Source organism: Epinephelus moara, chromosome 21 (assembly GCF_006386435.1).
Source record: "Epinephelus moara isolate mb chromosome 21, YSFRI_EMoa_1.0, whole genome shotgun sequence".
Classification (NCBI taxonomy): Eukaryota; Metazoa; Chordata; class Actinopteri; order Perciformes; family Serranidae; genus Epinephelus; species Epinephelus moara.
The window spans coordinates 2,720,266-2,732,541 of record NC_065526.1 but is presented as its reverse complement, the minus strand read 5'-3'; the positions used below and the strand labels follow the sequence as shown (position 1 = coordinate 2,732,541).

The window sequence follows — 12,276 nt, the reverse complement described above, 5'->3', positions numbered from 1 at the left end:
TTTGTGGAAAAAAAGCTTGTTTAGTGGACTAACTTTGCACTTGAAGGTTGCCCGTTCACTTACGTTTTAACAGGTCTGACGCTACTATGCGCCCCGGCTGTATCTAGGCTAACGGCTAACATGCTAACTATTATTTTTATGTCACTAGTCACTTGAAACAAATTTAGGACGATAGGAGACAGGTTGAAATAAACCGAAATTTCCCTTTAACGTCTGCCTCGATGAGCCTTTGAAGGGGCTTCGAGATTGCCTCCAGATGTGGTTCCCATCCCAGTAATTTTGTAAAGGGTACAGGTGTTCGTGGACCCCCTGGAAGTCACCTCTGATGGATGAATTAAATTGTTGAAGTTGTTGTGAGTATGTGATTACAAATGGGATTAAAGGTTTCTTCGCTTTATGACCACATTATGTACTTGGTTTATGCTTTCAAGGAAAATTTACTTTGTTTCTGCTGCAGTCTCATTAAATCAAGAGGTCCTGGCATTATAAGTGTGATCTTTAGTGGAATTTGGTCAAATGAAGACTTTATTACAGGTTGCAAAAAAACCCTGAAACAGACAAGCATTATTGCAACATTTAAAACAAAAACAAAACAAGTCATGGGACAAAGAGTTCCTGATAAATCATCTAGTATAACGAGTCCAATCTGATCAACAGATTATCACACAAACAAGAGACAGACGCTGGATAACACCTACCTTCTTTGATTTCACATTCACATTACACAAAGATGTTCCTTTGCTCAACAAATGATTCAAGCAAAACTACCATCATGACTATTTAACATATATGCATGTAAAATATTAACAAAGCATTGGCATCTCTGCTACTTTTTTTTATACATTTATACATTTAGACATGTAATGGGATGTAACAAGCAATGTCAACTAGTCTCCAACACTCAAAATGTTAGTATCTAAAGCTATTCTTCTTTAGTGGGTAAGTCTTTTGTCTTTTTCTTATATAAACTTACACCATCAACCTGCCAGGGACTACAGATGAAAATTTACCTGTATGGCTAAATCTGGCACATTTATGTGACTTAAGTGATCATGTTCATTAATGTGCACTGTCCTTGTCTAAATGAAATAAACATAAAACATAAACATAAATCAACTAATCCCTGAAAATTAGAATTAGTTTTGTATGAAAATGTATGTGCAATGTATCAGAATAACCTGAACAGGGCCCTAAGTTTTGAAGCCACATCCAGAATGTGCTTATCACATATTAAAAAACACAAATAAAAAAAACACTGATTTCAAGATTAAAAAATAATTTTCAAATCAACGCTTACAGGGGTGATCAAAATCAAGGATATTTTATAAGAAAATGAAAATAATTGGTTTAATATCTGAGTCTGTATCGGAACTGGACGTCTCTGTCGGGCTGCATCGATCCAAAGCCCCATCGCCTGTAGTCAATCTCAGGTATCTTCTCATCAGGATTCTTCAGCTCAAACTCAAAATAAACCAGCATGAGGAAAGCAAACTGTTTCAGCTCATTGGTGGCAAAGAAACGCCCAGGACACATGGAGACCCCAGCACCCCAGGGCATGCTGTAATACTTCACCTTCTTCCCTGCTTTGTAAAAATCAGTTTTCTTGCTCCCATCTGGATTGAGAAAGCGGTCATATTTGAATGAATGTGGGTCAGGGTGGATCTCGGGGTCGACGTGAACGGCAATGTAAGGAAAGACTGCCACTCTGTCATCCTTGCGAATGAAGTACTCACGCCCATCTGCCATCTTGACAGTCATATCCTGAAGCACTGCTCTGGTGAGGAGGGGTGCAGCAGTGAGTCGGAGGGTTTCTTCCACAGCACTGTCCAGGATTGGTGTTTTCATCAGCATCTCACGCGTCAGGTTAATTAAAGGACCATCACGTTTGACTTGTTGACCAAATTCCTTCAGAACATTATCTACCTCTTCCTTCACTGCTGTCATGGCTTCTGGGTGTTTCATGAGGAAGAGGAGCAGCCAGAATGCAGAGGGCCCTGTGTTGCCCTGAGAGGCCCAAAGAAGTACAAACATGTACCTGGTTATCATTGACTCAGTCATACCCAACCCCTTTTCAGCCTCCTGTATGTCCCAAATCCAGCGACTGATGTTGTCCTTGGTCCTCACTTTCTGCACTGACAGAGTGTTCCAGAAGGATCTCAGTAGCCTCTTCACTTCCAGTCTTTCCATTGGTGTCAGGACCCCGTAAGCCAGGTTAGGAAAGAGTTGATCATATTTACGAAACTCGCGAAATAGGAAAGAGTTGATCATATTTACGAAACTCGCGAAATAAGGCGTCTGACTCTGCTCTGTCTTTCTCGTTGGCTTTCTCTTCATTTCCTTCTGACTTGTGTGGCTCATTGCCATACAGAGATAGGTAGCCAGCCCTAAAAACATTATTGTAGCTGTACATAAACAGTCCATCCTCCATCCAAGTTCTTTGGTCTGCAGCTGAGCCGATGTTGTGCAACATCAGATTCTGCAAGTTCTTCATCATGGCTTGTGTCATTACTTCCAGGCCATCCCCCTTGAGGTGTTTGTTGCTGGACATCTGGAGAATGTGGTGAACACTTTCTACAAATTTGTAACCAAACACTCTATGCACCAAATGCTGAGCAAACTCAGTAAAGTCCAGTTTTTCTCGACTCTCCTTAACAAGTGCCCCAAACGATAGAGGATCCTGCAGGAACGTAAAATAAAACCCTCCCAGCTGTACTGTAAACACATCACCATGCTTTTGCTTCATCCTCTGTAGGAACTTGAACGTGTTCCTGCGAAACTCTAAGACATGACCCAGCCAGGGTATCAGCCCCTTATCCAAAGGGGGTTCTCCTGGTCGCCGCTGTCGAAACACCCCGAGAACGTACAGCCCTCCAATCAGAGCGGCAAGAAAGCCAAGAAGGATTGGCAGCAACAGTCCCATGACTGATTCCTCTGATAGCCAAGCAGAGATGTGAAGTTAAGGTCCACATCCTGCATCATAAACAGACTTTGCTCCTCTCCTTGTGGGATCGGTTCCAACATTCCTGGAATTGACAGTTCAATATTTTACTAGTTTAGCAGGAAACAGTAAAATTGCTAGTAAGTAACACAAGGTACCTCTTTCCCTGTGTAACAACAGATCAAGCACATGCTTTTCTGTATGGAACATAACTAAATCATAGGTATTTTTATAAACATGTCTGCAAACAGCCCACATTGTAACATCTTTTTACCTAGTAACTGTCGACATAGTCAGATAAACAGAGAGAGATAATGTTAAGAGATAAAAATCATGTGAAACTTTCTGATTAGGAAATCACACCCACTGTGACTCAACTGTAAACTGCATTTCATTAACAAAAGGCCATTATTTTCTGCACTTAAGGTTTTTTTGCTAAGTGCTGGAAAATGCGGTTTTAAATTGTATTCGGTTATTTATACTTTGAAAACCAAATATTCTAATATTGTCAGTGAGAAGTTAAATGCATTTCCACACCTAAAGGAACATTTTTTGTTTTTTAAATAATGTATTTGTGCATGTTAAAGACGTCAGAATAATGCTGGGATGTTGAATACACACCAGACAAACCCTTGAGATCATCAAATAAAGGTCTCCTCACCATACCAAGAATAAATACTAAATCAGCTCATGGTGCCTTCAGCCATTATGGTCCTACTCTTTGGAATTCTCTACCACATGAACTCAGGTCTGTTACAGCAGTGTCTTCCTTTAAAAGCAGACTAAAACATATCTTTTTTCGCAAGCTTTTAGTTAGGTTAATGGGTAAAACCTTCTTTTTAGAAACAGTATTATTATTATTATTATTTCTTATTTCTTTTAACAATGATAATAATAATACATTCTTACCCTACTCTCTTATTGTAATACCTTCTCACCGTCTTATTTTCATGCTGTCTTAAACGTTTTTATATATGTAACATCTTATTTTATGTTTTATCATGTTTGCTTTACATTTGTAATGTTAATGTAATGTTATATATTTTGTCTTATATGATTTTTACTTGCTTTTAAGCACACTGAGTTTACGCCTGCCGTATGAAATGTGCTATATAAATAAATTTGACTTGACTTGACTTGACTACTCTGCCTACAATCTGTGAGGGGGCCAGCAGCAGCAGAAATGGATAAACTTTATTCCAGACTGAAGTCCATATAACATACATACAAAAAACACAGACAATACAATAAAAACAACACAACAAGTAGGTTTAAAACACATACAGGCATCTATTCCAGTGGTTCCAGCAGTATGACAAATATTTTGTGTCACTTTGTGCAGGCACCGCTAGGGCCATACTGACTCCATTCTTTGACTGGCTAAGTCGACACATAAAACTGTAAATAAACGTTCTAAGAACAGCATGAAAAGTGGGCACATCACTGCTTACAAACATATGGCTTGCACTTGTCCATCTTGGATGCCTGAGTAAAATCCTAAATGCATCATTATATGCCACCTGGATTTTTTTCATTTTTGCAGCACTGTACCTGCACCACAGGTGTGCAGTATACAGTGAAGTACAATATGACCTAAACAAAGCTATCTTGACATCATCAGTAGACTTATTAAATTTTCGTGCAAGCATGTTGGCTTGTGCATAGAGTTTGCAGTACTGACACTAGATGTCATCATCATCATCATCATCATCATCATCATCACATAATCATCTCTGATTATGTGGCCAAGATATCTAAATTTGTTCACAACTCCAAGCACTTGGTCTGCTAGAACAAAGGAAGGAAAGTTTGACTTCCTGACACTAGAGGGAGACATAATGACCAGATCGTCAGCATATACCAGGTGACTGATAAGCCTCTCTCCCACCATACATTCAGCTCTACACTGGTTTAGCTGTCTAGACAGATCATCCATATACAGATTGAAGAGTACAGGTGATAAAATACAGGTGATAAAATTCCTCCTTGTCTCACACCATTGGTCACTAGGAAAGGTGCAGATGTACCCCATCGAGCATGCATTGTTTGATGTGTATACCAGTACACCTGTAATATTCTTATCATATAAGGTGGAACCCCTCGCTCCTGAAGTTTGGCAAATAGCTTTCCATGATTGACTCTGTCAAACGCTCTGGATGCATCCAAGAAACATAAAAACATTGTAATATTTTTTTCTTCTATACATACTAACCATCTCTTTCAGTGCATAAATACAAAAATCTGTGCCGTGCTTACTTTTAAAACCGAACTGGTTGTCAGTGGTAATTATATATTGTTGGAGTCTCTCCAAAAGACTTTGCTCCAGCACTGTGGAAAGTACACTTGCCAAAGCAATGGGTCTATAATTTTCTCGGCTAGATATCTTTCCAGTTTTGTCTTTGACAACAGGTACTAATACTACAGCAAGCATAGAGTCTGGTAGCATTCCATGCATTAATAATCCAGTAAAACATAAAGCAATCAACACTGAGACTCTACTGCTCGAATATTTTAGATGCTCTGCCGCTATTTGATCAAGGCCACATGCTTTATTCAGAGATAATTTCTCTATAGCATACAATACCTCATCTGGTCTAATAACCACACCATCATGGTGAGGAACATCTCCAACAATAAATGCATCACCTCTAACACAATTAAAAATATCACAATAATTTTTCCTCCATAGCTCAGTAACATTCTCAGATCCAGTTATACCAGAGATGCTAGATGGTAGAGGCATCTTGTTGTTGTTAATAGCTTTAACTTCCTTCCAAAATTCATATTGTTGTTAATAGCTTTAACTTCCTTCCAAAATTCATATGTTTTATTCTGCTGAAGCTTTTTGGCCATTGAATTAGACCTCACTGCATCCTCATTTCTTTTTATAAATCGTACGGCATACTTAAATCTAGCATTCGCAAGTTTCTTTCTTTCGCACTCTGGGCCATGCCTTGCCTTTCCAGATGTCACCCAGTTATCGAAGGCTTCTTTAGCTTCCGCATGTAATTCACGCACATATTCATTCCACCCAGGCCTTATATTATGTTTAACCCTTTTTTGACAGAATGATTTCCTGCTGTTAACTAGACACTTCACAGTGGTTTCATACATGATACACAGATCCTTATTGTGTTTTTGGTTCTTACAGCTAATGTTACCACATATTATAGCCTCAATTGGTAGATCAATGTCATTAAGGCTATAATCAGTCAGTGACCTGTAATGTCTAAGGTCATCACCTGTAAGGCTCATCCAGTCTAATTTCCCACTCTGCTCATGGTTATTAATACTGTTACATTCAGGTAGACTACCAACATTTAACATCATGGAAACAGGGATATGATCTGTTGTAGCCAATCCATACAATATTTCAACATTTTCTAAACTGTCATGAGCATCGGCTGAACACATAATGTGATCGAGCCAGGACGTTGTGTGCCATGCTTCACTAATGTACGTGTAACTGTCTACAGGCAAGAGTATTTTGCTGGAGAGAGCCAGCTTGCTATCTTGACAAAACTGTATTGTTGTTGTGCTGACCAAAAAGAGACTTTTCATCTGAAATATCAGCATTCATGTCACCCATCACGTATATGTTTGTATATGCACTTTCCTCAATGAATGAGCCTATAAACGCTAATCTATCTAGGTATTCCTCCTCATTTCTGTGACAATCATATGGAGTGTATACATTTAAAATAATAAAAACATTCATATTATGTACGACTTAAATTGCTATATACCAGTCCACCACAAGCCTGATAACAGTGATCAGTGGGTCATAATTTTTGCGCCACAGAATGGCCACACTGCCGGGTATTCTGCCACGCAATATTCCTGTGCTTAGGTCCGCTGTGGACTCTCCTGCCCCATGAAAATCATTGTGGACAGAATTAAGTTTATCCAAGTCTTGTTTGGCTAAAAAAGTCTCTTGTAAACAAAGAATGTCTGTGCTCTCCAGGAGCTGGTCAATAACAACACGACACGCTCTGTCCCCAGCACTCTTTCCCAGGCGCAGGCCTCGCAAGTTATATGACACAACTCTGAAAGCCATGGCTTCTACATGTCATCGGACGACCCAGCCCCCGGTACAGGCACACTCCCTGCCGGTGTCAATCCCGCCAGAGTCTTGGGTCTGCGCACCTCATAGAAGCGCTGCACAAAGGCACCTTCAGGCCAGAGCATTGGATCGTACATTTCAGCTACCTCCTTGCACCCAGCAGTTACTTTAAAGGAGCTGAACCGGCTCTGTACAGTGTCTAACTTTTGACAGGTTACCTCACGGCCAAGTTTGTCTTTCAAGTAGCTGGCCAGAGTCTCCCAGTCTAAAGTAGGCGAGAATTTTGTCGCAAAAACACTCACCAGCTTTGTCTTTATAACTCGAATGGTCCCATCGGCACTAGTTCCAACAATGCCGCCTGTCTTCTTCTCCCTGGGGGGATTCAGAAGGAAAGAAAACTTTAAAAAAAAAAAAAAAAAAAGAAGATGAGACTTTCTTCTGTTGTTTCTTAAATGGTGAAATAATGTCAAAAATTACTGGAAAGCCATCCAACCATATTTCAGACCAACAGAGTTTAATTTCTTAAAAATGTATTTGAATTAAGTGATATCAACTGGGCACTGTTGGTATGGGTTCCTCACCAATGTAGAAGCGCTGCTCTGACAGCATCCCCTTGACAAGTGATATTCTCCGGGACTTGCTTGACTTCTTTTTCATCCAGGCCCACTTGATGTTGTCCTGCAGCTTCCTCAGCAGACACCTAGTATATGGTTATAAGCCCTGATGGATGGGAGCTGCAAGCTGGGTTTGAGCTGTTCTCCTCCTATCACCCACCGAGAGGCTCGGATGATGACCTCCATGGTCATGGAAAAGGCTGGTGGAAATATAGTGCCTCCTGCCATGATGCCTATTTCCAACTGATGCCATGCTGTGGGGTACTTCTCTGTTGTCAGACATAGCTGAATGTTGTAGGTAGGCTTAGACCAGGGCAGTGATAGGCTCTGGGATACTGAAGTAGTTAAACATAGTCAAAAGGAGATTGTGAGGAGCCGAGCCAAAGGTGTTGGCGAGGTCCAGGAATACAACATAGAGTTCTCTTCCATCCTTTTTGGCAGCTTGGATTTGATGCCATATCATGTTTGTGTGCTCCAGACACCCAGAAAAGCAAGAGATCCTTGCCTTCTGCACTGATGAGTCAATGTAGTGGTTCTTTTCCAGGTAGTCACTCAACCTGTGAGCCACAATGCTGAAGGAAATTTTGCCTTCAACATTCAAGAGGATGATAAGGCAAAACTGGCTGATATCAGAAGAGTTCTTTTCCTTTGGGATTAGGATGCCCCTGCCCTCCGCCAAGCTGTTGGTATTGCTTTTTTCTTCCATGCCACCTTCATCAGCCTCCACAGAAAACTAAATACATCTGGTGCATTCTTATAAAGAATGAAGAGGACTCTGTTGGGCCCAGGGGAGGAGGCGGCTCTTGCCAGATGCACAGTACTTACCACTTCACTCCCCTTGGGAGGGCAGATGTCTAGCTGAAGTTCTGGGAAGTTCTGGTGGCATATCAGATGGAAGGCTGATCGGCTCGTACCTCCAGCTGTCAGCATGGATTGTCTTAAGGTGAGCTTCGTGAACCTGCCTTGATCTTTTGGGCCCAATAAAGGCTATATTAAGCAGGTATGTGTAAAACAGAGATATTATTAGTACTCACATTTAAACTGTAATTAACAGGGTTTTATAAAACTGACCTTGACCTCCTGATAAAACTTGAATGACAGATTACAAATGTGCAGTTGTCAAACAGAAGCTGCTGAAGATAACACCTGCCCTGTTGCATACAGGTGTTACACAAAGGGATTTCCATTTCCACCATCATGATGACCATGTTGAAGAAATATATGTTAAGTATTGAGATAACTACATTTTTACTTAGTTTTGCTTTTCTCCATATTGTGAATATTTTACAGAGTTGTGTAAACTTTTATAGGTGAATGTATGTATACAAAGTAAATCAAATTAAAGATTTGGATTTAATAAGTAGTATGAAATTAAGTACTTAAGAGCAATATTTAAAGGACTGAATTTGCAGCGTCATCATCTTTATACTGATCTTTTGAAAAGTAGAAAATGGAGCACAATTATTTTCACAAAAAAGTATTTGAAATGTCAAGGGTCATGTGATTTGTCTGTTCTGTGTTGTTCCCAGACTAAGTTAATGGACATGTAGCACCACCTGCTGCAATTTTTATCTTACTGAAAAAAAAATGTAAAAAGCAGCAGAGGCAGGGTGTTCACTGGGCAACCATACAGTCTATGTGTGAAACCTACAACCTGTTAGTGAACTTTATTCATACAAGATGTATTTAATTACTGTGTGTTTGGAGTTGAACAGTTCTCTAATGTTAGGCTAAAGGTAGTATTAATAAGCTCCACTGCATTTCGCCTGCATTTTGCATGCTGAACTCCTCCAGACACACGCAGACACACCAACACGACAGAGTGAGGTCAGACAACAGCAGAGAGGCCACGGTGCAGATGGAGTATAACTTCAAGATTGCTCTAGCTGATGACAAATACGCTTGTTACTACATGTAAGTGCTATAAAACCTTCGCCAGTAAAAAGACAGTGCTTTAACAATGCACGTGTTCAGCATGCAGAAAAACGTATTTCAATCTGCTCTGTTTGCAGTCTCTCATTCATTGCCACTAAGGTTTACAAACGCTGTTTAAACAAGCACATCGTGCTAGGGGGACCAATAGCAAATGTTAACAACAAACTAAAATGAAAGCTGTCTGTATGTAGTGTGTTTAACTTAATTTGCCACTTAGGTAGAGGTAGCCTACTTGCGGACAGTGAGTGTCCTCAGTAGAGGTGGGACAAAGAGCAAGATTAATGATTGATACTGATATCAGTTCTTCATGCTGTTATAACGTTGCTTAGTATTGTGATGTCGGGAGTAATATTTATTTTATTGACATGTTAGGTTTGTTTCCACTGAAATATTATTGAGTTTATATTGCTGACTGTTGCTGCCATAGACTGTATAAAACATGAGGAAGTGATGTATGTGCATGTGTGTATGTGTGAGGGAGAGAGAGGGGAGAAGGAGATGTTTGTTATAGAGAGAGTGGGTGTTTCTCAAAGTCAAGGAAGGATCCTCAAACAGGGGAATTTGAAGGACGCTACGTCATCTACCCCCGCTGAAGGACTGTTCCAGTGTCAAGGATCCTTCCGAATTTCAGTGCAGGTGGGGCCACTTTAGTGAAACTTTCGCCAGCGGAGCTCGGCAGGATTTAGATAAATATGTCATTTATTTGGATGAATGTATCCAGGAGTTTTTATCATAAAAGCGTGAAAAAAAACAAGCAGAATCTTCATAATTTACACTTTCCAGTTTTTAAATCAATCATTTACAGCACAGATGAGCGCTAAGTGTCTACCTCCCCTCCTCCCCCACTATTCACATGATAACGACGTGATCATTGCTTTCATTCTGTCAGCTTCAATTAGTATATTTTTGGGGCGAATCGCAGTGAGAATGGCCACATTAGAATATCCTGCAGGTCAAAGCATCACTTATTTGCTTTAAGGTTAACTTATTTCAGAGGATTACCCAGTGGTATAATGTACAATCGGCATGGTCAGCTGTTTCAGAGCAGCGCGGCTCATCAGATCAGATATATTAATATTCACATTATTGTAGCGGAGTGTGTGGTGACACACACAAAAAATATGGACTACTTTGAAATGACAGAGTGATTCTGTGTAAGAGTCTGTGTATCTGCAAATGATAATTTAGGACTTTTGTCAGCTGTTGTCTTTACTTCATTACTCACAAGTATGATCCAGAAATATATTCTACCTGAAGTCGCATGACTCTGAAAATACTGCTACATTTGAGACATTAGAGAGTGCCAAAATTATCACAGTATCCTGATCTGCATTATCCTATCTGCATTATTTGATATTTCTCAGTTAGATATGTGACTAATTTTCTTTTTCAGATGTGACACAATAAACACTGATACTTTTACTACAATAATTTGCACTTGTTTAGAAATGTGTTGCTGAAAAGCCCTTCAGCTATTGGAAGGTTGCCTGCTGCTGAAAATGACTGGCCCATCAACATTTTTTTGTTTTAAAATGCAGCCTAGTGGAATTTGTAATTGGAAAGCTCTGCTCTGTGGCATAACATTACTTTTTTCGTCCATTTTGTGATATTGTACGATTACTGTGACACAGCAATCATCACCAAAACAACCCATGTCCTCAATCAAAAACTCGAAACAGGTAACTTTTTTTTTTTTTTAATCCGGAAGATAGATGAAAATGTTGGGATCAACATATATATTTTGGGAACATAATTTTAGGTCTCACACGGTGGCACCAAATATGTTGGGATCAATATATTAGGTCTCACCAAGGGGCACCAAATATGGTAATTAATAATTATTAATAATAATTAATAATTATGTTAAATAATCTGACTTAATTAACATTAAATCACCTCGTGGGGCACCATTCCCATAAAGTCAGTCTCATAAAATACGCTAAACTATTAATTTGGAGTTTTGATTAATAATTAAATTAATGACAACAACCAAAATTAACAGTAACGCCTGAAGGATCTCGGAGTTCTTGACGCAGCAGAGGTTGACTATTCATTCACTCTTGTGCAACACTAAACGGACAGCAGGTATGATTCCAAAGAATTATATTTATTCACAAACTAGCAAAGCAAACCAAAACACAAATTCTAACTAACTATATACAAGCTTGGTGTGTATATATGTGTGTGTGTGTGTGTGTGTGTGTGTGAGAGAGAGAGAGAAAGACAAAGGCAGGTGTGGTGATCAAAGAGCCGTTTGGTCTACAAAACAAAATGGCTGACAACAGAGGACTACAAATGGCCGAATCAAAAATCAAAGCCTGATAAACTATGCCCAGTTGTTACATTACCGATCCTTGAGTGGATGGGAGAAAGAGTCACTTGGTGGTGTACTGCTTTGTTAGCTGGCAGAAGAAGGCTGGGAAGGTGGTTCCAGCTGCAGTCTTTGCTGTGTCCTTTGTTCCAAAGGTGAAACTCCGAGAAAGCTGGTCGCTCAGGGTTTAGCAGAGTTAGACACTGGGTGCTAACTCACTTGGTTCTCTTTGTTGCTGGAAAGCTAGTTGCAAACCTTGTGCTTGCACCTCTAACTTTCTGGTTCAGGTTAGAGAGTCTGTGATCAATTGCCCTCCCTTTAGTGGTTTGGGGCTATGGAGCAAGGGTCTGGGCCTCTGGGCTGTTCCAGGCCCAGCCGGAAAGAGGTGTGAGCTGCTCCGCAGTTGGAGCAAGAG

At 40.0% G+C, this 12,276-nt stretch overlaps 1 protein-coding gene across 1 annotated transcript; it reads right to left on the bottom strand.

Annotated features, from left to right (window-relative positions):
- Positions 1-490: 490 nt before the first annotated feature.
- Positions 491-9,219, bottom strand: LOC126409078 (5-beta-cholestane-3-alpha,7-alpha-diol 12-alpha-hydroxylase-like). The gene is made up of 4 exons (XM_050074977.1): positions 7,583-9,219; positions 7,304-7,373; positions 2,292-3,023; positions 491-2,254 (listed from the first exon to the last, which is right to left on the bottom strand). The coding sequence occupies exons 3-4, from the start codon at positions 2,918-2,920 to the stop codon at positions 1,348-1,350; spliced, it is 1,536 nt and encodes a 511-aa protein (XP_049930934.1). The 5' UTR covers positions 2,921-3,023; positions 7,304-7,373; positions 7,583-9,219; the 3' UTR covers positions 491-1,347.
- Positions 9,220-12,276: the final 3,057 nt, after the last annotated feature.